This window comes from Nyctereutes procyonoides, unplaced genomic scaffold (genome assembly GCF_905146905.1).
Source record: "Nyctereutes procyonoides isolate TBG_1078 unplaced genomic scaffold, NYPRO_anot_genome, whole genome shotgun sequence".
NCBI lineage: Eukaryota > Metazoa > Chordata > Mammalia > Carnivora > Canidae > Nyctereutes > Nyctereutes procyonoides.
The window spans coordinates 5,958,167-5,985,410 of NW_026575029.1; the positions used below are offsets into that span (position 1 = coordinate 5,958,167).

At 48.6% G+C, this 27,244-nt stretch overlaps 1 protein-coding gene across 2 annotated transcripts; it reads left to right on the forward strand.

Annotated features, from left to right (window-relative positions):
- On the forward strand, positions 1–27,244 carry DCTD (dCMP deaminase). 2 transcript variants are annotated; one of them, XM_055315751.1, is made up of 6 exons: positions 1–95; positions 1,554–1,668; positions 2,047–2,182; positions 22,947–23,063; positions 24,441–24,537; positions 25,888–27,244. In XM_055315751.1, exons 2-6 carry the CDS (start codon positions 1,561–1,563, stop codon positions 25,964–25,966), a joined length of 537 nt encoding a protein of 178 aa, XP_055171726.1. In that variant the 5' UTR covers positions 1–95; positions 1,554–1,560; the 3' UTR covers positions 25,967–27,244. The 2 variants fall into 2 exon arrangements, with proteins under 2 accessions (XP_055171726.1, XP_055171725.1); XM_055315750.1 differs by lacking the exon at positions 1–95 and adding an exon at positions 744–1,016.

Below are 27,244 nucleotides of genomic sequence, written 5' to 3' on the forward strand. Positions count from 1 at the left end.
CGGCCCCGCCTCTTCTCCCGACTTCCTCCCCGGGGGCGGCGGCGGCGGCGGCGGCGGGGCCTGGAGCGGGACCGAGCGGAGGAGCAGCCCGGCGGGTACGCGGCCTGATGGGGGCGGGGGGCGGGGGCGCGGGGGCGCGGGGCGGGGGGCGGGGGCGCGGGGGCGCGGGGCGGGGCGGGGCGCGGACCGGCCGGGCGCCCCCTCCCGGAGCCCCGCTCGCTCGGGGCAGCCGACCCAGGCCGGTGCCGGAGGCGGAGACGCGGGCGCTTCCTGCGCCACGTGGGGCTGCGGCGCGGGGCCTCCCCGGGGCGGGGGCGGGGGGCCGGGGGGCCGGGGGCCGGGGGGCCTCCCCGGGTGAGCCGACACGTGTCCCCCGGAGCAGCCCGGGCCCGGGCCTCGGGGCGGGGGTGCGCGCAGACCCGGGAAAGGCGCCCCCGGCCCCCGCGGGTCTTCCACGCCTTCCCCCCTCACCCCCCTCCCCCTCCCCCCTCCCCCCTCCACCCCCTCCCTCCCTCCCCCTCCCCCCTCCCGTCTAGGGGCCGCCTAGCGGGCGCCCCACAGCGACGGCGGCTGCGGGCCTTGAGCCGGGGGTGGCCCCGCGCGGTCGAGCCCAGGCCGGCGCCGAGAGGCCTGCGGGCGCGCGGGGGGCGGGGGGCACGCAGGGGGGCCGCGGGCGGGGGGGCACGCAGGGGGGCCGCGGGCGGGGGGGCACGCAGGGGGGCCGCGGGCGGGGGGCACGTAGGGCCCAGGTGCGGGGCCTCCCCAGGCGGCCTCAGGAACCTGCCGTCCCCGAGTCGCCCTCGCCCCCCGCCGCCTCCCCCGCACTGCGGGTCGGAGGCCCCTTGGAGGCTGCGCCCACCCCCGCGCCCGGGCGCCCGGGACGGGGGGACTGGAGCCCGCCTCGCTGAGACTTGGCCTTAGGAGGAGCACTTGACGCTTCTTCTCATGGTTTCTCCTGGTTCGATTCAGTAACCGGACTCGAAGCTAAGGGGAACAGCAAAGGGACAGGTTATCTGGTTAGTATCAGAGTTGAGACAACTCCCGCGGAATTGACTGGCCGAGGCCGATCCTGTGGGACTCAGGGGAGTCCCTGTAGGATGGGATGTCCCTTCCTTTGCTAGGGATGAGGCTTGGGTCCGAGGATGTGTATGACCCTTCACAGTGTGGGATAGTTCGCGACCAGTAAATGTTCTCCTTCCTCTCTCCCTCCCTCTCCCGCTGACTCCCTTTCCTAAGAGAAAGAGGTGACAGGTGACAACAGTGTGCGGGGCAGGCATGTGTAATAACTTGGGAAAAAAGAATCCTATGAGAAAGCACAGAGATGTAATATTTGGGAATGTGAAACGACGTCCCAAATCCGAACTTCTGAAATAGTGACATAATTTAATATTTTTGCTCAAGGCCAGACACTCTCTGGGGCCCCGTGATCTGTGATTTCTAAATGTAACTGAAACTGTCTGGCTTTGCAGATCCAGAGTGTAGATGTGGTTGCGTTGAGCTGGGAAGCAGGTGGACCAAAATGCTGCTTCTCTCAAGCGCTGTTTTCCTTCTAGACCCAGCATGAGTGAAGTTCCCTGCAAAAAACGTGATGACTATTTGGAATGGCCCGAGTATTTCATGGCAGTGGCCTTCTTAGCTGCACAGAGAAGCAAAGATCCAAATTCACAGGTAAGTGACTTTTGTAGGAGGATCTTTGGACACCCACAGACACAGAGATACCTGGAAACGAACACATTACAGAGGGAAAGCGCTCGGTGGGTGCCTGGCGACTCAAAGGCAGAATAAATCTGTCTTTTGTGCTGCATCCCTTGTGCGCTTACCTTTTTTCACATGCCACCGCTCTCAACTTCTTGTACCCTCTCTGGGGTGAAGGGTTCTGCTCTCCTTGGCTTGTGGGGGCTGCCACAGAAAGCAAGCAAGGAGACACAGAGCACTTAACACACTGCTGAAAGCCGCATGCTCACTCTGGAGCTCTGCAAGCTTCCGGTGTCCAGGGGCAGACCAGCCGCTCAAAGTCACCAAGCCTTTGGGCACGTTTCCCTGTAGGTCGGAGCCTGCATCGTGAATGCAGAAAACAAGATTGTCGGCATCGGGTATAACGGAATGCCAAATGGGTGCAGCGATGACCACTTGCCTTGGGAGAGGACGGCAGCGAGTAAGCTGGATACCAAATACCCTTACGGTAGGGCCTGTTCCGTGTTTCCTTCTGCTTCGTGGTATAGCCTTGGCGGTGCTTAGATAAGGTAGTTGGTCAGAAGGTATCGTATCTTTTTAGTCCTCAATAGCTGGACAAAAGAAAAATCCGTTTCCTGCCCTTGATGCTTACGTGTCAAGGAGAGTCCACGAATGGAAGCGTGTTAGTGGTGACACAGCCTGGCCCTGAGCGCCAGGGATCTGCTGCCTGTGGGGGCCTGCTGTGTTTCCCTGGCACCTGCCAGGCAATGCACCTGCAGAGCATGGATGGTGGCCTTCTCTGCAGAGGCCCTGGCGCCTGGTGGAGGTAGCTGAGGATGTGCTCGGTGGCTGTGCCGGTGGTTTCTTGGCTACTTGAAAGCAAAGCTGGCTAACTGAGTACTGGCCAGGGCTCTGCTCTGATGAGAAGCAGGGTTCATTCAGCCCCTCTGCCTACTGAGGAAGTCTCAAGCTCATCTCCTAGGAGTAGGAAACAGCTGTGAGCTGTGATGTGGGAAACAAAGGCAGAAGAAACGTTATTAAATTTCCTCACTACCTACAGCCCGTTGACAAGTCCTCAAAACAGGCAGAGTGACATTCTTCTAGGGACTCAGCTGCCTCCATGGTGATACTTGGCTAAGGGCAAAAGGTGATCTTAGCGCAACTCCCAGGATCCTGTAAGTCTACCCTAACATATAAAAATTCCTTTAGAAATTTCCTTTATTTCTACCCACCAAGATATAGGTTAGCAGTCATCTCCAAGTACATGGCCCTCCGATACGCATCTGAAGGGGCTCATGACTCGGGTTTTATTACACGGTAATAAATGACCTTTCCCCAACAATAGCCAGCCCCCTCAAGGTCCTGGAAACCTTGCTTCCAAAATTCCTCAGAGACTTACCCTATCCCTAATATCCCTAACCTCCTCCCTACTTGAAAGTATATTACAGGCTGCTCCTCATGACCCCAGGGCAGCTCTTTCTGTCCCCGGGTCTTGTCTCCATGCTCTAATAAAACCACCTTTTTACACCAAAGACATATCAAAAATTATTTCTTGGCTGTTAGCTTCGAACCCTAACTTCTTTCCTTTTTTTTTTTTTTTTTTTAAATATTTATTTATTTATTCATGAGAAACACAGAGAGAGAGGCAGGCTCCTTGCAGGGAGCCTGATACAAGACTTGATCCTGGATCCCAGGATCACGGCCTGAGCCAAAGGCAGGTGCCCAGCCACTGAGCCACCCAGGCGTCCCCTTAACTGCTTTCCAAATGGAAATGGATGATTCCCTATCTTCCTCCTGCTGCAGGGGCTAAACGGTAGTCAGACCATAACCCAGATGCGTGGAACCCAAAACCTTTTGCCTGGCTAGCTCTGGTTTTCAAATTTTTTTTTATAAGATTTTATTTATTCTTGAGACACACAGAGAGAGGCAGAGGCACAGGCAGAGGGAGAAGCAGCTTCCCTGTGGGGAGCCTGATGCGGGAATCCCAGGACCCCAGGATCACACCCAGAGCCAAAGGCCTAGGCTCAACCACTGAGCCACCCACTATCCCCTCTGATTTGCAAATTTAAATTAGGGAAGGATGCTTCTTATAACTTGCTGAATATCTGAACTCAGGAGAACCACTTGGGGGGGGGGGGGACGACAAGCCATAGCCTCACTTTAATTCCCTGGAGAATATGCAACCGATGCTCTAAAAGAGGCAAATGGAGCTGCCTACGCTAGTTGCTGGCTTTTTCGTATTGTGAGGACCTGTGTTTATGTCTGGAAGTGAACCAACCACCTCTGCTGGGAGTAAAGTAGATTAAGGCCATCCAGATGGGAAATATCGTGCCTTTAGGAAGCAAGCGTCGCGGAGTGATGTAAGACCTTTCTGCTTTGTTGACTCTTCATGGTAGGCTGTCCTCTGGGGGTTTCTCAAGAATTCCAAGTCTACATTTAGCCAAATTTATATATTTTTACTACTGTGTACTAATATTTTTACTAATGTTTTAATCATGTTCAATAAGCCCCATGAGTTTTTAAATTGCCTCAGGGCAACTGCTGTGTTTTCCAAAGAAAAAGAAGACTGCCTGGAGGTGAGGAAGGCCTGGCCACATGAGGGCAGGGTTGGGTTGGGCGGCTGCCTAGCGCTCTGGGTTTTCCAGGAATAAAGCAGAGCTCTGTGATTGGGGGGTTCCATCGTCAGTCCTTTTAACTCCACCGCTGGCGGGAGAAGGAAGGATCCGTCCCAGACGGGAGAGAGTAGAACTGACTTCTCTGCCTTAGCGGGGCAGCTGCGTGGAGTGCATCAAATGCATCGCGTGCTAACTCATTTTAGAGACTTTTTTTAAAAGATTTTTATTTATTTATTCATGAGAGACCCACAGAGAGAGGCAGACACACAGGCCGAGAGAGAAGCAGGCTCCCTGTGCGGAGCCCGATGTGGGACTTGGTCCCAGGACCCGGGGATCATGGCCTGAGCCAAAGGCAGATGCTCAACCACTGAGCCACTCAGGTGCCCCATTTTAGAGACTTTCTGTCATCTTCCTGGTTGTGACTGTAAGCTTTCCATGGTTAGAAAGAAGAGAAATCATCAGTTGTTCGGAGGGACATGTGAGCGTGATTTTTCACAGTACGGGTCACTGTCCCATGTAGGAGTTCAAGAGTGCAAAGGGCCACATGTTCAAGGTCTGCGCCAGGAGGTGTGAAAACCACGATGCTTATTTCACGTGCTGAAGCCTCGGGCCTTCTGCCCAATGGAGGAGTTTGTGGCTGCCTGGCTGCCCCACTGAGGCCTCTTTACCCAGTAAAAAGGTGCTGGTGGTTGGACGGGGGCAGAGGAGTCCTCCTCTGTTCCTGAGTGACTGTCCTGGCAGGACCTGGACCTTCTTCTTGGGTCACTGTGAACCCCGGGCAGATGGGTGGGAATGACTGAGAGGCCAAAGGCTTTGCTGCCCATGGGCAGCCTCTGACTTCGCAGTGCTCCGAAACTTCTGCAATAGCTGATTGTGTTTGTTCTTACACATTGGCTTTTGCCCAACTTGGAGGCAGTACTTTCAGAGCTCCTTTCCAATGGAATTTAAAAAATACAAACCCCATATAGGCATTTGTCCAACCTCACTGATGTTTTTTTTTAAGATTTTATATATTTGAGAGAGAGAGAGAGCATAAACGGGAGGCAGGGGAGGGGGAGAGGGAGAAGCACACCTCCCACTGAGCAGGTACAGACAACCTTCCTGCCCCCCACCAGCCACGGGGCTCCATCCCAGGACCCCAGAATCATGACCTGAGCCAAAGCCAGACACCTGACCGACTGAGCCACCCAGGCACCTTTTTCTGTTTTGTTATGTTTTGTTTTATGAATAGTTGCTGAGTTTCAGGACACTGGTTGTCTTTCTGCATTATTTTGTACTATCCATATGCTGCTTCTAGGTTTTCAAAGCTCTTTGCCCTTGCTTATCAATTATTCATTTTACATGCGGCTGTGCTAGAATGACAGTTTTCTTTCACAAGAGTAGACTTGTACTTTGATGTAGCAAAGAAGTCGTAGAAGGTTTTAAATGCTTTTTAAAAGGCATCTAGTGTTACTGCCATCATAAGACACGTAAAGATGGGCTTTAAGTCTAAATAACGATGACTAGCTATATAAACTGTGCCCTCAGTCTTGTTTTTTCAAGGGATTTTGGGCCACAGAGAAATAAATGTTTGGATAGCTTGGATGTAATAGAAATGTTTGGTGATAAATGGCCAAAATGCAGGGGTTTTTTTCTTTTTTTTTTTTTTGACTTATGTTTTTAAGTCATAATTTAAAAAATCAGCTATGATGTCTGGAACTGAGTAGGCTTAATTTTAACTCTTCCTTTCCTCACCAACATGAATGGTGGTTGAGCTGCTGAGGAAAGATAGATTATGTGCCAATCCCTGTAAAGGAACTTTAGGAAGCATCTAGAGTTCTAGACCAGTGATTTCCTAGTTCTTTTAAATAAATGAGGACCCCCTTTTAATATCAACAACCCTTCCAGGACCCCAATATAATGCTAGTTAAAGTATCCCTGTATTTCTTTGAAGTACAGTTGACATGTAGCATAATATTAGGTTTCATGTATACAATGTAATGACTTATTATTTGTATACATGGCAAAATGATCATAGTAAGTCCAGTTAACATCTGTCACCTTACATTGTTACAAAAAAATTTCATGTGTGTGAGAACTTTTAAAATCGGGGCACATGGGTGGTTTAGTCCATTAAGCGCCTCCCTTCAGCTCAGGTCATGATCTCAGGGTTCTGGGATCCAGCCCTGCGTTGGGCTCCCTGCTCAGAGGGGAGTCTGTGTCTCCCTATGCTTCTCCCCCTGCTCATGCTGGCTCCCTCTCTCAAAAAAAAAAAAAAAAAAAAAACCACGACTTTTAAGACCTACCTTACCTGCAACCTTCAAACATGCAATACAGTGTTACTCACTGTAGTCACCATGCTGTATGTCACATTCCCCAAGACTTACTTTTTTTATAACTGGAAGTTTGTACCTTCTGACCCCGTTCAGTCATTTCACCACTCCTACCCTGGGTCCTACCTCTGGCAACCACCAATCTGTTCTCTGCATCAGTGAGCTTTTTTTGTTTGTTTATTTTGTTTTCAAGATTCCACACATAAGTGAGATCATTAACATCTTTTTTTTTTTTTTTGAGAGAGAGAGCGAGAGCGCCCTCCCTTGTGTGGGGGAGGAGAGAGGGAATCTTAAGCAGGTTCTGTGCCCAGCATGGTGCCCCATTCAGGGCTCGATCTCATGACCCTGAGATCAGGACTTGAGCTGGAATCAGTTGTCTGAAGCCTCACCAACTGAGCCACCCAGGCGCCCCCATTGGCATCTTTGAGTGAGAAAAGCCATGGATGACAAGAGCTACTTGATGCCCGTAACACTTTGCATTACTCTGAACTTTATCAAGCCGCATTTTTGTGTGTGTAGATAAGGCACATGTGTGTGCTGGGCGTGAAGTTCCCGCAGTGTGTGTGGTCTGTGTTCCTTACCCAGCCATAGCCGTGCCTCCGAATTGGTGCCTACAGAGTCTAAGCCTGTCCATTTCTTTTATGGAGGGGAAAGGAAAGGCCCAGAAACGTTAAGTATCCTTTGTAATGCCACACAGGCGGGGAGGCGTCTCCCAATTCTGAGGTCAGCTGTCTCTCCTGTGGGGCCTGGAAATTCAGCTTTTCTGGAAGGTTGCTTAGCTCGAAGCACAGTGGACCACGCATTTGCTCCTTTTCGCCGAGCACTTGAGCTTGCAGAGGCTTAGCTGAAGAAGTGACACCCAGCAGGTCGAGGGCTCGCGTGGTGATGGCCTGCGCCAAATGCACGGGGCTTACTTTTCACATTTCTGTGTTAAGTTTGGGTTTACCCATAACATATACAACTCAATTCTCCGTGTTAATTCTGTAGGTTTAGACTCATTAGTCTTGATTGACACTGTGTGGAAAGGAGGGAAGCATAGAATACTTGTAACATAATAGGAAGATGGAGCTTTTTCCGGGCTGTGTCTCTGGAGAGGCATTTTTAAAGGGTGTTTTTTTGTTCTTCCAACCTGAGGATCATAACTTCATGAAACTATTTGATTATAATGTATTAATATGGAAAATGAAGATCCCCCCGCCCCTGCCACGGAAACTGCTTTTTATCTCATTCTTTTCCTGAAAAATCCAAAAGAGAGTAATGCTGTCGGTAACATTAAGTGGCAGGAAGAAGTCAGCGTTAAAAGTGACACCTTTTCACACGAATGACAATTAAAAAACCGGGAAGCAGCAGATTGATCTAATTTAACCATATAAAAAATCTTTGGAAGATTTTTATTTTTAGGAAGGGAGTGGTTGCTAAACGGAGGATGAAGTATTCAGCTGACATTTTTTTAAGCTCCTTTCTCTTTGTGAAATTCATTAGAATGGAGCACATTTAATCAAAATACCAATTTTATTAAATGAAGGTAAAACACTCGTGCTAATTCAGGTATCATGCTCTCCTTGAGTTTTCATAACGCATTTTGGTGACATAGTTTACAGACTGGAGAGTTGGAGTGGGATCGACATCCTTCATCCTTGAGAGGCCTTGTTCAAAACTTGGCATTTTTAAAACCGTGTTCCCTATGCCCATGAAGCGTGCCTGCGTGTGCCTGTCATGCTGTGTCCTGTCGGTGATGGACGTGTGGGCGAGCCTGCCTCTTTGCCTGGCCTACTCTTCTTTCCCAATCAATCAGGAAGTCGGGGTTGCTTTCTTTGCCTGCTGCACTGCACTTGTTCATCATGGAAAGATCGTGGTCCTGATGTCTGGAGAGTGGGTGGCAGCTAGGCTCTAGATGCATCCGTCAGGCAGAAATGGAGATGTGGGGCTCCAACCAGGGTCAGTTCATGTTTCTGCAGGAAAGCTCAAAAAAACCATACGATGCTGGGGAGGACAGTGCTGGCATTAATAACAGCATTGTGGAGCACAGCAACTCTCAACAATTTCACCAGAGTGTGGCGGTGCTTCTTTACATTTTATATTTAAATGTAATCTTTATTTTTGAGAGTTAGCATATTGTTAAGCATGCATAGATGTCATTTTCGTGATTACTTAGCCATTTACCTTACCCCCTTGAACACTGACATTTTCCTGACTGCCATGCATGTGATATATTTCTTTGGCATCCAAAAGGTTAGTCTTGAGAAACTAATTTATCAAGAAGTTAGGCAACTGATCCTTCTTAAGCTGTGACTTCCTCAAAACTTGTAGAAGCTTCTTCGTAATTAAGATCAAATTTGTTCCTTCAGCTAGCTGAAATTGAACGCCCTCCGGTTTTGTTAGGCAGATCCGTGGATTTGATGACTTGCTGTTTCTTTTCCTACAGAATTCTAATTTCCCTTGCAGATTCCCATCGTCCCTCCGCTGCTCGGCCTCTGAGCGGTCATGGCCCTGACAGTGTTCCTAAGGAGGACCTTTCGTACAAAATAACTAATGTAATCAATGGGAAACCTTTGAGCAAGTTTACCCCGGAAAGAAATAAAGATTATTTTTATGAATCGAGGGACAAACTCAGGTTTCATTGTGTGATGCTTTAGACAAATGGGGAAATACAACAGCCTATGTCTGAGGCTCCCCTGGAAATTAATCAGCCTAATTTTAAGGATATTTCATGTTCAGGTATAACTGTTCATAAATAGTTTTAAGAGAAGAATAAATCATGATTTTTGGAGGGTTAATTTATTTGATTTTTATCTATGTATTTTTTTATTTTATTATTGGTTATTATATTTTAAGTAATCTCTATGCCCACTGTGGGGCTTAAACTCATGACCTCTAGATCAGGAGTCACATACTCCACCAACTTGGCCAGCCAGGCACCCTTTTGTCTGTATATTTTAATCTATAGATTCAGGGTTAATTATTTTTGAAGAGCTAGAGGTTACTATTTTACTAGAAATATCTACAAAGCATGTATAGATAGTAACAAGTTCTGAATGTAGAAAAGCATATGTAGGAAAACCAAAAATGCTCATCCGTAGGGATCCATCCTACTCATAAAAATACACACATTTGTGTGTATTTTATAAAGAGCCAGTTTACTTCATGGAAATTTGGAATAAACCTTAATTCAATAATCCAAGGGTAGTGATTTCCAAATTAGTGAACAGGAAGTGAACTAAAGTTTATCTTTGTACTGTCTCTAAAAATAAAAGTTTTGTTGAGAAATTTTTTTTTTAATTTTTATTTATTTATGATAGTCACAGAGAGAGAGAGAGAGGCAGAGACACAGGCAGAGGGAGAAGCAGGCTCCATGCACCGGGAGCCCGACGTGGGATTCGATCCGGGGTCTCCAGGATCGCGCCCTGGGCCAAAGGCAGGCGCTAAACCGCTGCGCCACCCAGGGATCCCTTGTTGAGAAATTTAATACTATCAATACAATTTCAGGGTTACATTCAACCCATTTTATTTATTTATTTTTAAAATTTTGTTTATTTATTCATGAGAGACACACAGAGAGAGGCAGAGACACAGGCAGAGGGAGAAGCAGCCTCCATGCAGGGAGCCCGATGTGGGACTCCATCCTGGAACCCCGGGATCACGCCCTGAGCCAAAGGCAGACGCTCAACCACTGAGCCACCCAGGCGTCCCAGAATTCAACCCATTTTAGATTTTAAGTATGTGAGCACATTAATTTTCTGCACGCAAGTGGATATTCCTTGTGGTAAACAGAACTTCTTTAATTTTTTAATTTCGGTAAGTCTTGGCTCTGAACTTTGGGCTACCATGCAAAGGGGATGCAGGGGGCACCTGCCAGTAATGGGTTTCCTTAGCCTTTGTTCTGTTGATTTATTATAGATCTGTTTTTGCTAATTTGGGCTCATCTTCTCTGAAATCAGCCTGAATGACTAAGGTCTTATTTTGAGTTTTTTTTCCATCAAGAAAGAATCTCTCTTCTGTATACTTTATTAATACTGGTATTAAAATAGAATATGTATATATTGGGGCACCCAGGTGGCTCAGTAAATTAAGCATCTGCCTTCAGCTCAGGTCATAATCTCAGGGTCCTGGGATCAATCCCATTTCAGGCTCCCTGCTCAGTGGGGAGTCTGCTTCTCCCTCTTCCTCTGCCCCTCCCCCTGCTCCTGGTCTCTTTCTCAAAATAAATAAAATCTTAAAAAGAAAGAAAAAATAGGTGTATATTGGTTGCTCTTGGACATAGGCAATACAACCAGGTTCCTGAAGATTTTTGTAGATATTTATATTGCTTTTGTTTTTCCTCCTTAGGACCTTTTTAAAAAATATTTGGATGAGATTATCTATATATCTTTAATATACACATTAGCTAAGAAAGCCTGCACAGTGCTTAAAACAAAAACCCAGACCTCAGGCTCCAGGTGTGGTGGGTTTCACCCAGGCATTGTGGGGTTGTTAATAAATTGACACTTATTCCTCAATATCTTTATGAAAGAAATGATCCCCGAGGACTCCCCTCAGTGCTAGAATTCTAAGGAACAATCAAGCAGTATAGCTTTGATTGCATTAGATTAGGGTGCCATTGCTCTGCTTACAGGACTGAAGGGGGCTCTGCAGCTTTACTGGGTGAAAGCTGCAGAGCTGTAAAAAGCCCTTGGTGGCAGTGACACACAGAGGATACGCATCTGTGTGTGTGGACCCATTAGCAAGGAGAGAAGCAGGGTTCATTCGCTCTGTCCTTCCAGCGGGGGAACTCTGCCCCCGTTCTAAGATGACTCTGAATCCCACAGAGACAGAGTGCACAGGTGGGAGGGGATGGATGGAGAGTACAGGTCACCCCACAAATGTGGGGATTCGAAGGCATTAGACGGAAAAAGGTTGGAGGATAGAAAAAGACCCCACATCAAAGTGCAAGAAAATCTATGAATCCAGGAGGCAGGTTTAGAACTCTCTGACACAAGAGGTTATTCTAAGGCCAAAGGGAAAGGAAGGACTTCAGAAATCTTTTTGTGAATCAGCCTGTTTCCTGCAACAGGGCACCAGGAAATCCCGAGATGGATGGAGCTCTGCAGCTCCTTGGTGGGAGCAAGGGAGTCGGACCGCTCTTCCCTTTGCTCCCGCTCTCCTCTCCGGAGGGTCGGCCCTAGCTCATTAGTGGAGGTGTAAGTTTTATCTCTGTGCCTCTTCCAAATGATAGATGCCATGGTAAATTTAAAATATTGAATATGATAACTGAGCATGAATTTTTTAATTCTGCAATTAAAAGGCTTTGTTCAAAATGCCATTAATTTTGAGTTTAGGTGAAAAAGCAGAATTCCTCAGTGTCATTCTTCCTTCTGCAAGTGAGTTACAACTTTTTAGGAACTGAGATAAATACTAATGACTCATCTGTTCTCTTGTTTAAGTCGTCGGTGATGGGTGGGCTTAAGTCACTTCCTTTTTAAGAATCACGACTTATTTTATAATCGTGAGACAGTTTTCGGAGGATGTTCACCCGTGGTCATTCATTCACTCAGCATGTTCCATCCACAGCAGGCACGCTGCAGTAGTAAATAAAATGTACGAGGCCCATGTTTTCAAGGACTTTGCAGACTAACAGTGGTGGGGATAGACCTTACTGAAATAATCGGATGTTGTTGAATATTCCTTTCTGAGGAAGTGACTTCTAGAGGCGAAGAGCTGAAGGATTTTGCTGGATTCCCAAGGTCAAGGTGGGCTAGTCAGTGTTTGGGGCTGGGAAGGACATTCCTCACTGAGAGAGTGCTGGGTGCAAGCCCTGGGGTGGGAAGGTGCTTGTAGCTTCGTGTGGGAGGGAAAATTTGGCCCACACTTCGTGGTGAAGGTCAAGGTCAGAGTAATGAGGTGAGGTTGAGGGCCATGGGGTAAGGAGTTATTACAAGATTAAGTTGGTGTGTGGGGGATGAGGGGATGGTTCAGAGCAGGAGTGGAAATGAGGATGCCAGCCCTGAGGTGACTGTGGCACGTGTGTCACTGTGGTGACAGGGGTGGGGGTGTTGGAGATGGAGACAAATGGGTGAATCTAGGGTGTATTTTGGAGGCAGCATCAAGAGGACTGGGTGACAGGGGGTCACAGAGGGAAACCTGGCTCCCCAGGGAGTTCCAGCCTGAGCACCTCGGTGTGGGGGGAAGATTTGGACCTTGGAGGCTGATATGTCTGTGAGATCTCAGGTGTCATGTAGTCAGTTGGGCATTGAGTGGGGACCGAGGTCTGGGTTGCAGTGTGGCCATGTTTGGCATCCGGGTGACATTGTGTCATGGAAATGGGTAAGGGGATGTGGGGAGAGGGTGCAAAGGCTGGGCCTGGGGCTGGTCTCTCAGAACCCTCAGAGGTTGGGTGGAGGAGGAAGGGAAGGAGGGTGCACTCAGGTGTAGGAGGGCGGGGAGAGGGGGGAGCTGTCAGCCATGGTAAAGGCTGCTGAGAGGTTTAGGAAGGGTCACAGACGTCCTCGGTGTTCAGCGACCCGGAGGTTGCTATTGTTGCTGCTGAGAGCAGCTCTGATGGAGAGCCGGCGTGGGCAGGGGGGTGGAAGCCAGCTGGAGAGGGACAGCAGGGGAGGGGATGGTGTGCAGGGGTGAGTTCGGGCTGTTTGTGAGGACAGGGGCTGGGGGTGACAGAGGGTGGTGGCTGACTTGGGAGATGGACCCAGAGAAGGCTTTCTACGTCTGCACGAGGGGATGGATGAATCCAGAAAGGGCAAAGGAGGAAGGTCTGCGAGGGTGGGAGGGGTTGGCCTTGCAGGCTCCCTGACGAGTGGTACAAGAGGGGCCCTGGGTGGGGGGCGGGGAGGGCCGCCCACACTGGGGCCCATGGGGGTGCAGGGGCGACTGTGATCCCTTACAGCCCCTGGGGTTAGGATCGTGGGGAGGGGGCAGCGTGAGGGCACGGCCACGGCCACAGGGGACGGGAGCCCAGCGCTGTGCGCAGTGTGCAGGGCCTGCTCAAGTCACGAGTCACGTCCTGGAAAAGTAGGGCAGGGTCACCAGCTCCTGCCTCGTCTCCGAAGGCCTGAGTTAGGTCGGTGAAGCCCCATTTTCTGCAGCCGCAACAGGATCAGCGAGTTGCCTGAGGCAGGCCTTGCAGAGCCAGAATTAATTAGACGCCGCGTCCTGACTCCTCTTCCAGTGCTCCTCCCAGCGAACCCTTTGAAAGCAATTAGCGCCAGGGGGGTGGGGGAAGCCCCGAATCCGCAGTGTGCATTTGCATCACAAAGCTGTCACGCAGCGATGAGTGTTGTGTTTCTATTCATGTTTCTCGAGTACATTTTTCAGCATCAAACAGGTATTTCAGGGGAACAGGGGAACAGTAGGAAGGGAGAGGGGCCGGCTTGCCCGTCGGGGACCTGCAGCACTTCCAGCCCCTCCTCCCTCTGACCTGATTGTGTGCCCTTAGCACTTGGGGAAGCAATGTAATTAGAGTTCTGGGGGCTTTATTGTCAATAATGGAAACACCACAGTCAGAAATCTCTTTAGCCCTAAGCACTACCATTGGGGCTAAGTGGCTCCCCTGGGTGGCATGAGCTGCTGCCAGCAGCCTTAGCGACAGGCGGCGGGGAAGGGGGCAAGGGCCAGGCCGAGAGGAAAGGAAACGTGTTCTCTCTTCTCTGATTGAGCAGCCGGGCAGGAGGGGGGCAGGAGGGGGGCAGGAGGGCTTAGGGAGCACGGGCTTCCCCCGGGGCGCTCCTCTGGGCTGTGCTCTCCGCGGGCCTTGGTCACGACCATGGGTCTTTTTCTGCCCATTTCCCAGGCCAGGGGCTGAGGCTCCACTGCGGGGGTCTGGTCCAGGGGCAGTGGGTGGAGGAGCCCGGGCCTGGGAGGAGTAGCCGGCCAAGGGGATCCGCAGGGCACAAGCCAGGGGCGGCAAGAGCCATCCGCTGAGCCCCAGAACCGGGTGCCTTGGTCTACCGAGGGGCACGTAGGAGGAGTGGGGGGAAGGTAAGGCTGCCCCCCGCGGGCCCTGAGACTCACTGATCAGGCTGCCTTGCCAGTGAGTGACCGGCCGTCCCCCCACTAGAGACCCCTGTCTGGGCACCTGCGGTTAGAGAACAGACTCCAGGTGTCTTCTGGGCACGGGCTGGCTCCTCTGCCTTTTCACCTCTGCCTCTTCTTATTCTCACCCGCAAACTTAACGCTGCAATAAGAATGGTCCCTGTACTGGAACCGTGTGGCCCTCAGAGCCAGAGAAGGTCGTGAGGCCCAGTGGCCCCACCTCCTGGGCAGAAAGACCCGGTGGCAGGGGGGCCTGGTCCCAAGCACGGGGAGCGAGCAGCTGCGGCGTGGCCAGGTGAGGCGGAAGCGCTGGCACCTGGCACACCTGGCACCTGGCACCTGCTTCCTGGCACCTGCCACCCCCGTGTCTATATGACGGTGAGGACCAGGCAGGGGTGAGGCTGTGCGTTCTCAGGCAATGTGCCCAGTTCCGACCCTTGGTCGTACGGGCATTATTTGCACGGTTCTTGATAGGTCACAGAGGTTTTTCCCGCCACTTCCCCCGTGTGGTTTTCATCTTGAGCCTGTGAGATAGGAAGGGATTCCTGTTCATCCTTGAGCGAGGCTGGGACTTGCACGCTTGTGTGGGCCAGGCCCATGGTGTAGACCCTCTTTGTTCTGAAAAGCCATTTGCAACCCAGATCCTTTCTTCCACAGAAACACCATTCCCTGGAAGATCCAGTGCCCCATCTACCTACCTATGGTGCATTTAGCCCCTCGCTTCCTCCTCTTCCCACTACTTCACTCTCTCCGTGCTCCTGGACTGGGCTCACTTGCTCCTGCAGCCGCGGCGCCCAGCCCTGTGAGCCCTCCGCCTGCCGCCAGAACTCATCCCTACGCGCCTGCGGGAAATGCCTCCAGTTGAAACCTGTCTCCCCTCCCTGCTGCTGCCCAGTACAGAGAAGGATGCTCCCCTGGCTACGTCTGAAAAGCCCAGAGAGTGAGATATGCTTCAGAGCACGCCAGGAGGTGTCAGGTGTCAGCGAGGAAGACTACGGGTTGGGGGGGGCACCCCTAGGGCAGTTGAGCAGAGGCTGCAGGTGGTCCCTGGGCCTGTGTGGTTGGAGTTGTCTTCAGGACATGATGCAGCTGTCATTTCCAAGGTGTTCCTCCTCCCTACGCCGCCTTTAGCTCAAATCCTTTGAAAACTCTGATACCAAGTCTGGTTACTTCTTTCCAGACATGGAAGCTTCATGAAGGAAGATCCAAGGTAGAGCATTGGCCTCACCTGGGGGCTAAATTCTAGGAAGGTTTGTTTGGGATTTCAGGTTGCCGTAATAAGTGAACACCGGTGACATCTGGGGTGGTGCTCTAGGGGGTGGTGGTAGGTTGGCAGGGGGCTTACATGTAGCAGCTACTCTATTGTTAAATTATTGACTTGAAGGATAGGTACTTTGGAGGCTGGCAGTGATGTATGAGGCCCTGTCAGGGTATCTTTCAATAATTAAGAAATAAGTAGTTGAAATTCCATTTTAGCTCCAGAAGCCCCAGTTCCCTAAATGGATCTGTTAGAGAAGCAAGTACGTGAGCCACCCCTCAGTGGACTTTGCACGTCCGTGGGGCTTTGAGCACAGGAAACAGGGTGCCTGAGCCCCGGCAGAGAGATGTGTGGGGGCGCAGGGACTCTGGCAGCGACGGGACCCCTGGAATAAAAGCACTTGCGTCCTTATTTCAAGAGGTAATGATAACAAGCTTTGTCAGCAGAATAGAAGTGGAATATCTCATAAAAATGAACATTTGAGCTATTTTTTAAAAATCCACAGGTCAACTTTGAACTCAGGTACCCCATGTCACGTCAGTTTTTTTTTAAAGATTTTATTTATTTATTCATGAGAGACACAGAGACACAGGCAGAGGGAGAAGCGGGCTCCATGTCACGTCAATTATTAATTGCAGGGTGAAGCCTCCCACCTTTTGATTCTGGAAGTCCAGAAGCAGACGCTTGTTGGTCCTTGAGTCCTGTCCCTCTGGCTTGTCGCGAGTGAACTGTCTTTGCACCTTCGAGGTCTGGGCAGAGGCCTGTTTCCCCGGTGACTTGCCAAGGCTCGTCCGGTCCAGCCTGGAGAGCGTTGGCGGAAGGCGATGCAGGAACCGGTGGAAGGGCAGCAGGTGCTCCACGTGTGACCCTCCAGGCCGCCCCTAAGGGAGCTGCTGCACCAGCCTGCCCACCCCCCACCCCGTTTCAGGTCAGCCTTAGCAGGAAACCCCTCATTTTCTTCAGGTCACATTCTGTACCACTAAAAATGGGGAGTTTTAACCAATCCGTAGAGTTTCTTTAACCAGAAGAGAAACTTAGTTTTCCTGACTCCAAATTTTGTGAGGCCCAATATTTGCCATCCTGGCCCAGTAGCACACAGAGAGGAGGTGAGAGTAGAGCCACACTGTTACCACCAAATTACTGTGCCACAGTTAGCCTTTGTTTAGCATCATTCAAGACTTTTTAAAAAACCTATTTAAACCGTAATAATAGAACTATCTAAAAGAGATGTTGTCTTAGTTGTCTTAGTCTTGTATCAAATGAGATGAAAGTCAAATCTATAAAACGTTGCATCTCTTAAATCTAGCCAGGATGGAATATATCCTGTTAATTTGTCAAACTTCTAGAGAACCGCCTACCTGAGACAGTGAGGATTAATCAAGCCCTAGTAAGAGGGAATTTGAAAAATACAGTTTTCTAATTATACAATCTCTTCTCAGTGGTCCAAGGTTAATGCAGTTCTGAATTCTGACAGTTAGTAATAGAAAAGAAAAAAAAAAAGACCAAAGCATATGAATTGTCTTATAATTACCTGAAACAGAGGTTCTCCTTCTGGCAATCAAGAACTTTATAAGCATTAATCTGATTATTTTCAGCATTTGAGTCTTTTCCTTTTAAACGATGTTGAGAATAATGGAAAGGTTTTGTGTCTCTCTTCATGCTTATCAAATATACTTGCAGTATTTGGAGATTTCTTTTGCTATTGCTTAGTCATAGATGCATAATTTTAGGTAGATAGTTGGAAATTTTGTCTTTTTTTTTTGGACAATTTAGTTATGAATACTTCTTAGGGACTGCATGTGTTTGGGATACTTGGTCCTGTTCTTACGACAGGTATAAAAACTGTGCATCTCAAGGTCATGAACAGAAGCACTCCTCATTGGTCGGTTTTTGCTCTCATATATTTGCAGCTCTTCTTGCAGTTCTTGCCAGGCAACAGAATAAAAATAGTAGCACTAGAAAAAGATTGATTTATTCTTTCACTTATTTCTGTCAGGTATCTGCGAAGTGTTTATCATAGAAAAGTTACAGAGAAACCTCGGACCATCCAAAGCAAGGGCCTGAGGAGAAGATGGGACACTGGATGGGAATTGTAGATTCCAGGGCTCTCCTAAATAGATCTGCCATCTGAGAACCTACAAATGCATGAATTCATAGTGACTACAGGAGAAAAAGCGAAGAGCAGGATCAAACCTTGGGAAATGCCCCCAAAAGGACCCACAGAGATGTAGAAGGCTCCACAGGATCTGGTGCCTAAGAGGGTTTCAAGTAGAGAGCTGTTGCAGACTGCCACCAGAAAGGCCTTGGGTTTTGGTGTAGATAAGGCCATCCAGGGATGTGTGTGGGAGCTAGCTCTTGCCAGCTCACCTGAGCAGCTCCTGCTTCTCTCTTCCCAACTCTGTCATGCCGGGAGCTTGAAGTTGGCCAAACACGAGTAGTCACACACTGAAATCGGGAGATTCTACAAATCACAGCCTTTTTTTCTCCAGTGGTTGTAAATATTACTAGGAACATATTACAGAAGTCAACAGGTTTCCATTGTTACACACTTTTTTTTTTAAAAGATGTATTTATTTATTTTGAGAAGGAGGAGGAGTCTTACGGAGACACCACACTGAGCGTGGAGCCTGACTCAGGGCTTGATCCCATGACCCCAAGATCATGACCCAAGGTGAAACCAAGAGTTGGAGGTTTAACCTCCTGAGCCACCCAGGCACCCCCATCTTTACACACTTTTTACATGGCAGCCCAGCAAACTTAGTTCACGCCTGAGACAACACACACCCTTAGAGTTTTTAGGAACGGGACTTAACCTTTCCCATAGGGGACCCATTCTGATTCTTCTGTTTTCATCCTTTTCGTTAAAAAGGGGGAGAAAAGCTGTTTGTAACTCACTACACTGATTTCTTGACCTATAGTTTGTAAAGTATTGGTTTAGCAAAAAACAGAGGTTTGTATATACATTATGAAGTCAAGAAATGATTATTTAAAAAATAAATTAGTCTTGCAGTTGTAGGCAGGACAATTTCATCTCTAAAGGAAGAAAAGAGATCTGAAGTGCTGAGAAGATGGAGAGTGGAGACCAAGTAAACCCTCTGATGGAGAGGATGGGAGGAGGGAGGAGCCACCTGGGACACGGTCCCCAGGGGAGCCAGGCCAAGGCTGCAGGTGCCCTTGGCCTTAGGAGAGAAGGCTCCTGATTTGCTGTTGAGAGCCTGTCTTGGAGATCAGCTGTTCTAGAGGAAGGAGGGAGGCAACTGGACACACGATAGGAAAAAGATTACTTGAATGTAATTAGAAATTAGATTACTTGATGTTTCAAAACTCACTTTTATTTAGTTAGTTGGAAATGTACTTTCTCAGTCTCTTACTCCTGCCAACCCAAAGGACACACCTCATCGAGGGCCCCACAGCGTCCAGTGGCAACTGGGCCCTGAACCTGGTGCTGACTTGCCGCAAAGCTCTTCCTCCCTCCTTGCCTGGGAGGTGGGGAGTACGGGGAAGGTTCTTAGCCTCTGGCCTGAAGCAGATTTGGCAGTCACCTGTCATCTGATAGTGTGGTTGGCAAGTCCTGGTAAAGGAGTCCCCAGGCTCCACTCTGGCTGACCTACCAGAAACCAGCCCAGCAGAGCACAGTGTGGAGGGAGGTCTGAGGCTGACGGGATGGTGCCTCCCTCGTGGGTCAGTCCTGAGGAGAAAGGCAGGATGCTTTTGGACGGGAGACCACGGGTAGGAGCTGTGGAGGCTGTGAGGAGTGGCCAGAAACCTCTCAGGCCTCAGGATCAGACAGATGGACCTGGGCAGGGGCCAAGCTGAGGTGGCTGGGGCTTCTCTCGGCTGGGCTTTCTCTCCTCAGACTCTTAGGTGTAGGCCGAGGAAGGAAGCTGGTGTTACATCAGATGGAGTTTGGTGGGCCAGGGGGGTCTGGGGAAGGCTGGATGGGGGTGTTTGTGATGACAAGTTGAAGGGGGCGCAGAGATGAGGAGAAGTCAAATGTGGATGGAAAACTTGAGCTTTGTTTTGGTCACTGACTAGTTTGGGATCTGTAGAATTGGGGACTGAATGGTCCCTTTTAAGGAGTCTTGGAAGACTCCAAACCAATGGAATGTTTCTCAGCCATCAAAAAAAAAATTAAAAAATAAAAAAAAATTGAAATCTTGCCATTTACAAGGACATGGATGGAGCTTAGAGGGTATTATGCTAAGTGAAATAAGTCAGTCAGAGAAAGACATTATTCCTGTGATCTCACTCATGTGGAATTTAAGCAACAAAACAGGATCTTAGGGGAAAGGAGGGAAAAATGAAACCAGATGAAATCAGAGAGGGAGACAAACCATAAGAGACTATTAACTCTAGCAAACAAACAGGGCTGCTGGAAGGGGGTGGGGTGGGGGGATGAGGTCACTGGGTGATGGGCATTAAGGTGGGCATGTGATACGATGAGCAGTGGGTGTTATATACAGCTCATGAGTCTCTGAACTCTACCTTTGAAACCAGTAATACACTCTATGTTAATCAATTGAATTTAAACAAAAAAATAAAGATCAAAGGGAGAAACAAAAAAAAAAAAAATGAGTCTCCTGTGTGCCTGACCCTCAGTTGTTCATACAGCCCAGTAGACCTCATGTTTCTGACAAGAAGCTTTGTATTTTTCTTCTTGTGATTTTGTGGCTAAGAGGAAGGAATTCTGTTTATGACCCCATGTATTATTTCTATCAACCACCCTTTATACAGGGATGGCGGATGCGGCCCAAGAGAATTCTGTTTCATGTGGTAATTTTCATTAATGAGTCCAGACCATACGATGTTAAATTTTATTCCAAACGGCCTTAGATGAATTGGAGGACGATGGTTCCTGTCCATGTGACCATTTTTAGAGATTGAAAAGACGACGGTGTAACTGTCCCCGAACAGACTCAGAAACTCTGCAGTTCTGAAGATTAATACCAACACCATCAAAAAATATTTATTAGATGGGAAAGCATACTTTTGACATTTGAATTTAAGAGGACTTTCTGTATTTCCCAAAGTCACCATCAATAATTGGAATCTGCTTTTCCTCCTTTATTCATTCAATAAATATTTAACACCCATTATGTTCATGGCATCGCATTAGACTCTGGGGGAGTTAGAGAACCTCCACGACTGGTCTCTGCCCTCAAGGGGGAAATAAAAGAAACAATTACATCTAATTGTTTTTAACACTAAGCAGTGTTAATCCCAGCTTGGGAACATCTTGGTCACCAGGGAAGTAGACGGAACCAGGGGGGCCTCTCTGAGGCCAGTGTCCCCAAGGCCTCCAAGCTAGAGAGCCTGTCTTGTCTCTCTCCCATCCTCTCAGGGATGGTGGCTCGGGTCCATCTGAGGCCGGTGGGGATTATTCTCTGATGGGCTGTGATCTGATTAAGCACAGCACTTTTTTTTTTTTTTTTTTTTTTTAAGATTTCCTTACAATACCAGGGCTCTGTTCATTCCCACACACAGCGAAGACCTCCTCAGTCATTGCATTCATGGGCTGGAGGGAGCACTCCCCCACATGTCCTGGCAGGGCCCCCAGGTCAGCTTTCTGCCTGCAGCATCACACAGTTACAGTTCTGAAAATGGGAGGCCTGGGCACTGAAAGAGGGTGATCAGGGCCTATGTCATGGCTACAATGTACGTGAGCTGGGAGTTTAGGCTGCTCTTCATTTAAGGCTTCCATACTTTCATACGGCCACTTGAGTGCAGGAGGTTGGTGGGTTGGAGAGGGTGGGGGGTCCCCCTGAGGGCCCCATATTTATAATTCTGGCAGTTCTGTATGATTGGGACCATGGCCAGATTGTCATTAATTTGTTCAACAAACATTTGCTTTAGCACTTGTGTGTTCAGTGTGTGTTGGGTCCCCTAGGAGTTTCCAGAGGAAATGTGTTTGTGAAATATGTGTGCGCCTTAGAATCATGCGGGGCATCTCTTAATCCCAGGCCACACCCCAGACGAGTGCAGACAAGTCTGCAAATCACTGCCCCCCCCACCCCCCGGGGGAGGTTATACTATAGTGTTAGCAACACACCCAGACACTTAAATAACAGTGTAAGAGAGCAATATAGGGGCCTCCCGGACAGGTAGGGGATTCTACTTCCTTGAGGGCTTAGGTGGTGGGACACCCACCCAACCCCTGGGAAGTTGGCTGGGCTTACAGGTTTGCAGGGGTGGCCAGGAGGGTGCTCCCTTTAATTGTGAATTCAAGCAAGTCTGGGACCGACCTTGGATCACTGTTTGGGGACCATTGGGGGATGGGCCCATATAACAAGAACATGACTTTTGTTTAAGTAGATGAAGGCGTTCCTTACATAAAACAAACCACTGGTCCTCTGTCAGCATCTTCCTGGCATGAGTGTGGGCCCAGAACCGTGCGGTGAAGGAAATCCCTCGAGATAGAAGTGCTCAGCTTCACTTCCTCATTCTTTTTTTTTTTTTTTTTTTAAGATTTTACTTATTCATTCATGAGGGACAGAGAGAGGGGCAGAGACACAGGCAGAGGGAGAAGCAGGCTCCACACAGGGAGCTTGACGTGGGACTCGATCCCCAGACTCCAGGGCGATGCCCTGGGCCGAAGGCAGGCGCTAAACCGCTGAGCCATCCAGGGATCCCCCCACTTCCTCATTCTCTTGCTCTTCACATCGCACCCTGCTCTCTTAACGGTCACAACAAATATCCCTGCGTGTGCATGTCAACACACAGATGAGCCATTTAATGTGCACGCTTCCACACCCCTGGGGCTGGTGAAACCCTGAGCTATTTGTGTGCTCAGGGTGGGTGAAGATACTTGACCTTGGCCTCTGCTGGCTGCTCCAGGTGCTTACAGAGGGAGGGCCCCGGCCGCCAAACTGTTTTGCTGCTAAATCGCCAACCTCTCAGACCACGTGGCCCTCATCTGGTATCCCCAGTACTTTCTCTGTTTTAATCAATTTGCAAAAAAATCGAGTCTATGTTATGTATGTTTTGGGATGGGGGTGGCATGCTTTAGCAGCCTTACTCCTTATGAGTTGTGATGCAAGTTTCTCTCTCTCTCTTCCAAACCCACAGTGTGCCACGCCGAGCTGAATGCCATCATGAACAAAAACTCAGCCGATGTGAAAGGCTGTACTATGTATGTCGCCTTGTTCCCGTGTAATGAATGTGCGAAGCTCATCATCCAGGCAGGTAGGAGCTGGGCCGGTTCCATTTGTCACATTTGCATTGCTGCCTGCCCATCAGCAGCTCATTGCAGAAGTGCTTGATCCGAAATTGCTATTGTTTAGATCTAAATTAATTGCACTATCAACTTTGCAAGAGATTTCCCGTGTTTTGGTTTTGAATGCTGCCAGGTATTCTAAGACTAATTGCATCCTCCGTGATTCCTAGCATGTTTTTAATTTAGTTTGCAACTTCTTAAACTGCAAGCTGCCAAAAAACAACACAGGCATTGCATATAATTACTGTCAATTTACTATTCTCTGACATACTGTGCATAGATTAGGGGGAGAGGGAGAGAAATGAACTTCTGTCAGAGGCAAGGTCAGCTGGGAGTCCGTATATGAAATTTTAATTTGTATTAATATATGGTAGGTGTTTGAGGACCTAAACATATCTTTGCATATAAATGTCATGAGACTCGGATGGTACCACTTTAAGTTTTCCTTACATTACAGTTACCATAAATCTACACCATTGTATTCTGAATATTTCACCTTTTTCATACTGTCACATCTAAGATTCAGCTACACTTTATCTCCATAAAACTCTCAGCTTGAGATTTAAAGACTTATCATGTTAGCCAGATGTGTGGTTTAAAGGGGCTGTTTATCATGAGCCCATGGGTCTCCGAGGGGAAGAGGTCGGGTGGATCTGAATCCAGGGTGGGCTCCTGTCGAAGGAGGTCGTGGGCTCCCTCCCTGGTGGTGCGTGGCCCTCCAGGAGTCTTCCTCGGCCAGCTCGGACCCCAGCGTCCTGTAGACCCTTCGGAGTCTGGTGGAGGAGCAGGGTGGTGTATCAAGTGCCCTCCAGACTCCTGGCCCTCCAGATAACACGGCCCATGGGACAGGAGAAGAAAACGGTTCTGCTGTCCCGCTGGCCGTGCAGCCGGCTGCATGGGTCCGCAGAGCCATTTTTGGAAGCATGGTGGCACTTACCTGTGATTTTCCCCAGCACACGCCGCTCGCCCCGCACCTTCCCTCCCAACCATCAGACTCTTAAGTGAAGAGTAGTTGCCTTGTGTGCCTTGTGAATAAAGAAATTTGATTGCCTGCAGTAAAAAAAAAAAATTGTTAATCGGATCAAGGCTTGACTATTTGACATGTTTTCACTTTGCATTTGTTAAAAAAGAAATCCATAAAGACTGGAGAGCAGATTAAATATAATCCATCGTCTGCTGTATGGGAAGGGGCAGATACGTATTTCAGCAAGTGGACGTTGTGTGCGAGCGCACTCGGAAGAGGTGATGAATCGCGGACACTACAGGCTCCATCTGCTCCTGTGCGTCTGTTGCCGTAGCTGTATGTGTGTACACTAACGGGGATGCTCCTGTTGTTGCCTTTGAAGGTATAAAAGAAGTTATTTTCATGTCTGATAAATACCACGATAGTGATGAGATGACGGCTGCAAGGCTCTTGTTCGATATGGCTGGGGTGGCCTTCAGGTAAGCAGGGGCAGCGTCGGGAGAAGGTGGGTGAAGGCCTATGAAGAAGCGTCCTTGACCTTGGCTGATGTCTAATTTCTACTCGTGATGTCTGACTCCCACACTCGGAAGCATCTTTTTACATGTGACGGGATCTCAGGATGATGTGAGGGGTGGGTTTTTAAGAGCAGGGACAGAAGTACCTGAAGACAGTCTGACTGATGATGTTGTACTTAAATATTAGAAGCTTTCTGGGGGCTGGGACTAAATGATTCTGGTCGCGCGAAATGGTAAAATTCACAAGTTCTGTACTATTAACATTAAGCCTTTGTGAATTTTTGCAAACGTACAACAAGCCTGGCATTGAGAATTTAGGATGAAACCTGCTAGGTTGAGACACCAGGAATTCTTTCGACAGCAACGTTTTAGATTGAGATTTGAAGCCATTGCGACTTTTGTGATTATCTTTGCCAGGCCAAGGTTGGGAGGTATGTTTACTTGCAGGTACGTTCAGCCACTTCGATTCATGGTGGAAACTTCTTTGGGTACTGAAAGCTTTCAAAGCAATTTGTTGACGGTATTTGCAGTCAGCAGTGGGGTTCTGCAATTGGCAACGCACCCAGCCCCTCGTGTTCACCCCCGGGGATAGAGGTTACGCGTAATGAATCTCTTGAGCTCTTGTGTCTTATGAGACTTCCAAATCCAGATTGTTTACATAATAATAATAATTAGATATTAACTTTTACTTATTTTTAAAAGAATACCGTTAGTCCCCAGGTATTGTCCTTTTAACTTTTGCAGAAGGTACCCTAATGAGTAAAAATACATGATGGGTTTATTTTATGTCTGCATTCTTAGAATGTGACTTTAAAAATTACTCCTTGCTAAAGCTAGTTTGCTGGGGTTTTTTGTTTGTTTTTGTTTTGTCTTGTTTTTTGCGGCGTGTACAAAAAGCAAAAGAAAATTTACTCTTGCTTTCCAGCGATTTCAAGTTGGCTGCAGAAATTTCTTAGGAAGGAAGATAAATCTGGTGGGAAAACTAGTAATCGAGTGTCATGTTGTGCAGCTAACTTGTTAGAAATCCTTTGACTCCCTGATAATTCATGAACTCAAACTCAGCTCGCTGGAGAACATACAAACCGAGCCACCCCATGCATCTTTTTTTTTTTTTTTTTTTTTGTCTTCGTTGTTTCTGGTTCCTGTTCCTCTCGGTATGGTGCACTATAATTGGCTCCTATAGAGATAAGATATCAAGTGAATCCCGGGAAATTTTTTTCCTCCCCACGGAAAATGTAGGTTAAGCCAAAGTAAACAAATTGCTTTAACTACTTGCTGGATAATATCTTGATATATTTTGTTCCTTATGTTTAGGAAATTCACACCAAAGTGCAGCAAGATTGTCATTGACTTTGATTCAATTAACAACATGCCAAGCCAGAAGCTTCAGTGATTTACATCTCATTAAATCTCCAAAAGATTGGGATTATCCTCTTCTAAGAAGCTGCTAATGCCTTTCATCTTGCAGTTACACATAACTTTTTAATAGCCAGTACAGCAAAAGTAGACATCTAAAGAATGTAAAGCCTCAAATCTTCCTCACTGTCTCTCTTGTCACATGGAATCTGCATCTGTTTAAACTATTGATTTAGGGTTTAAAATAAAGGAATCTGTGGATGGCCTGTTGCACAGGGCTGGAGTGGGGCGCCTCCCCCTTGGTCTCTGGGTTCGCTGGGATGCTGGTGGCTCTGCTGCTTTAGACAGCCGCTCCTCGCTGCTACAGGTGCTGAAAGGACAAATAAATAATTGTCGCTGTGTTTCTGGCAGGATGAACAGACACACTGATGTGAACACCTGGCCCAAATGAAGCATAACGTGTAGTGCCCTTGGAAAGAGAAAAATAGGGCCCACATGACAGTAGCTAATGCAGAAGTGTTTGCTTTAGGGAGTTGAGGGGAACCCCCACCCAGCCACCCCCAAATCCTAAACGGGATGGCACAGGTGAACCAGGCGCACTTTCTCTGCATCTGCTGGCCTGCTGCCCCCCCACCCCGCCCCCAGGGGCGGGGCACATTGTCCTTCCAGGAGTGGGGACCCCTGTTGGTTTCGCCTCTTCCTTCTGGTTTGTGCCTCACAGGGAGCTCTTCGGTTCATCTGAGTAATGAGTTGTTTCCAGAGGAGATAGCCTGTGTCCGCTTGTCACCCCCAAGACCCTGCCTGCTGGGGCCGCAGGGCCGTGTGGACGGAGGGGGCGCACGTACCTGCTTCTGCTCCTGTGTCGAGGAGTCGCCGCTCCTCCACGTGCCAGCATGGTTCACGTCCAAGGCCGCTCCGCAACCAGGGAGTAAATTAATTCCTCCCTTGTACGTGCAATGTGAGGAAATCCAGCCTGCCTCGAGGTGGTTTATTCCAGATCTGTCGGTAACGGGGCTCATCTGTGCTCCTGGCGCTGTGCCTCGGCGTGGCGGAGCTCACCTGCCTCCCAGTCACTGCGACGGGGGGCGCGCTGTGCACCTCGTCGCTCATCGCCTCTCATTTTTATTAAACACGCTCAGTAGCTTTGTTGAGAAGAAAATGGGTTCTTTATCCTAAAGATCATTACCGTTTTAAAGTGCTCTTAACATTTTCATGAATCCTTTTTATTTTTTTCCTCGCAGTTTTGTACTCCGTATTCTGGGGCGTTTTGTAATGTGGCTCCTTACCAAGATTATTAAAACCTTATTAAAATCTA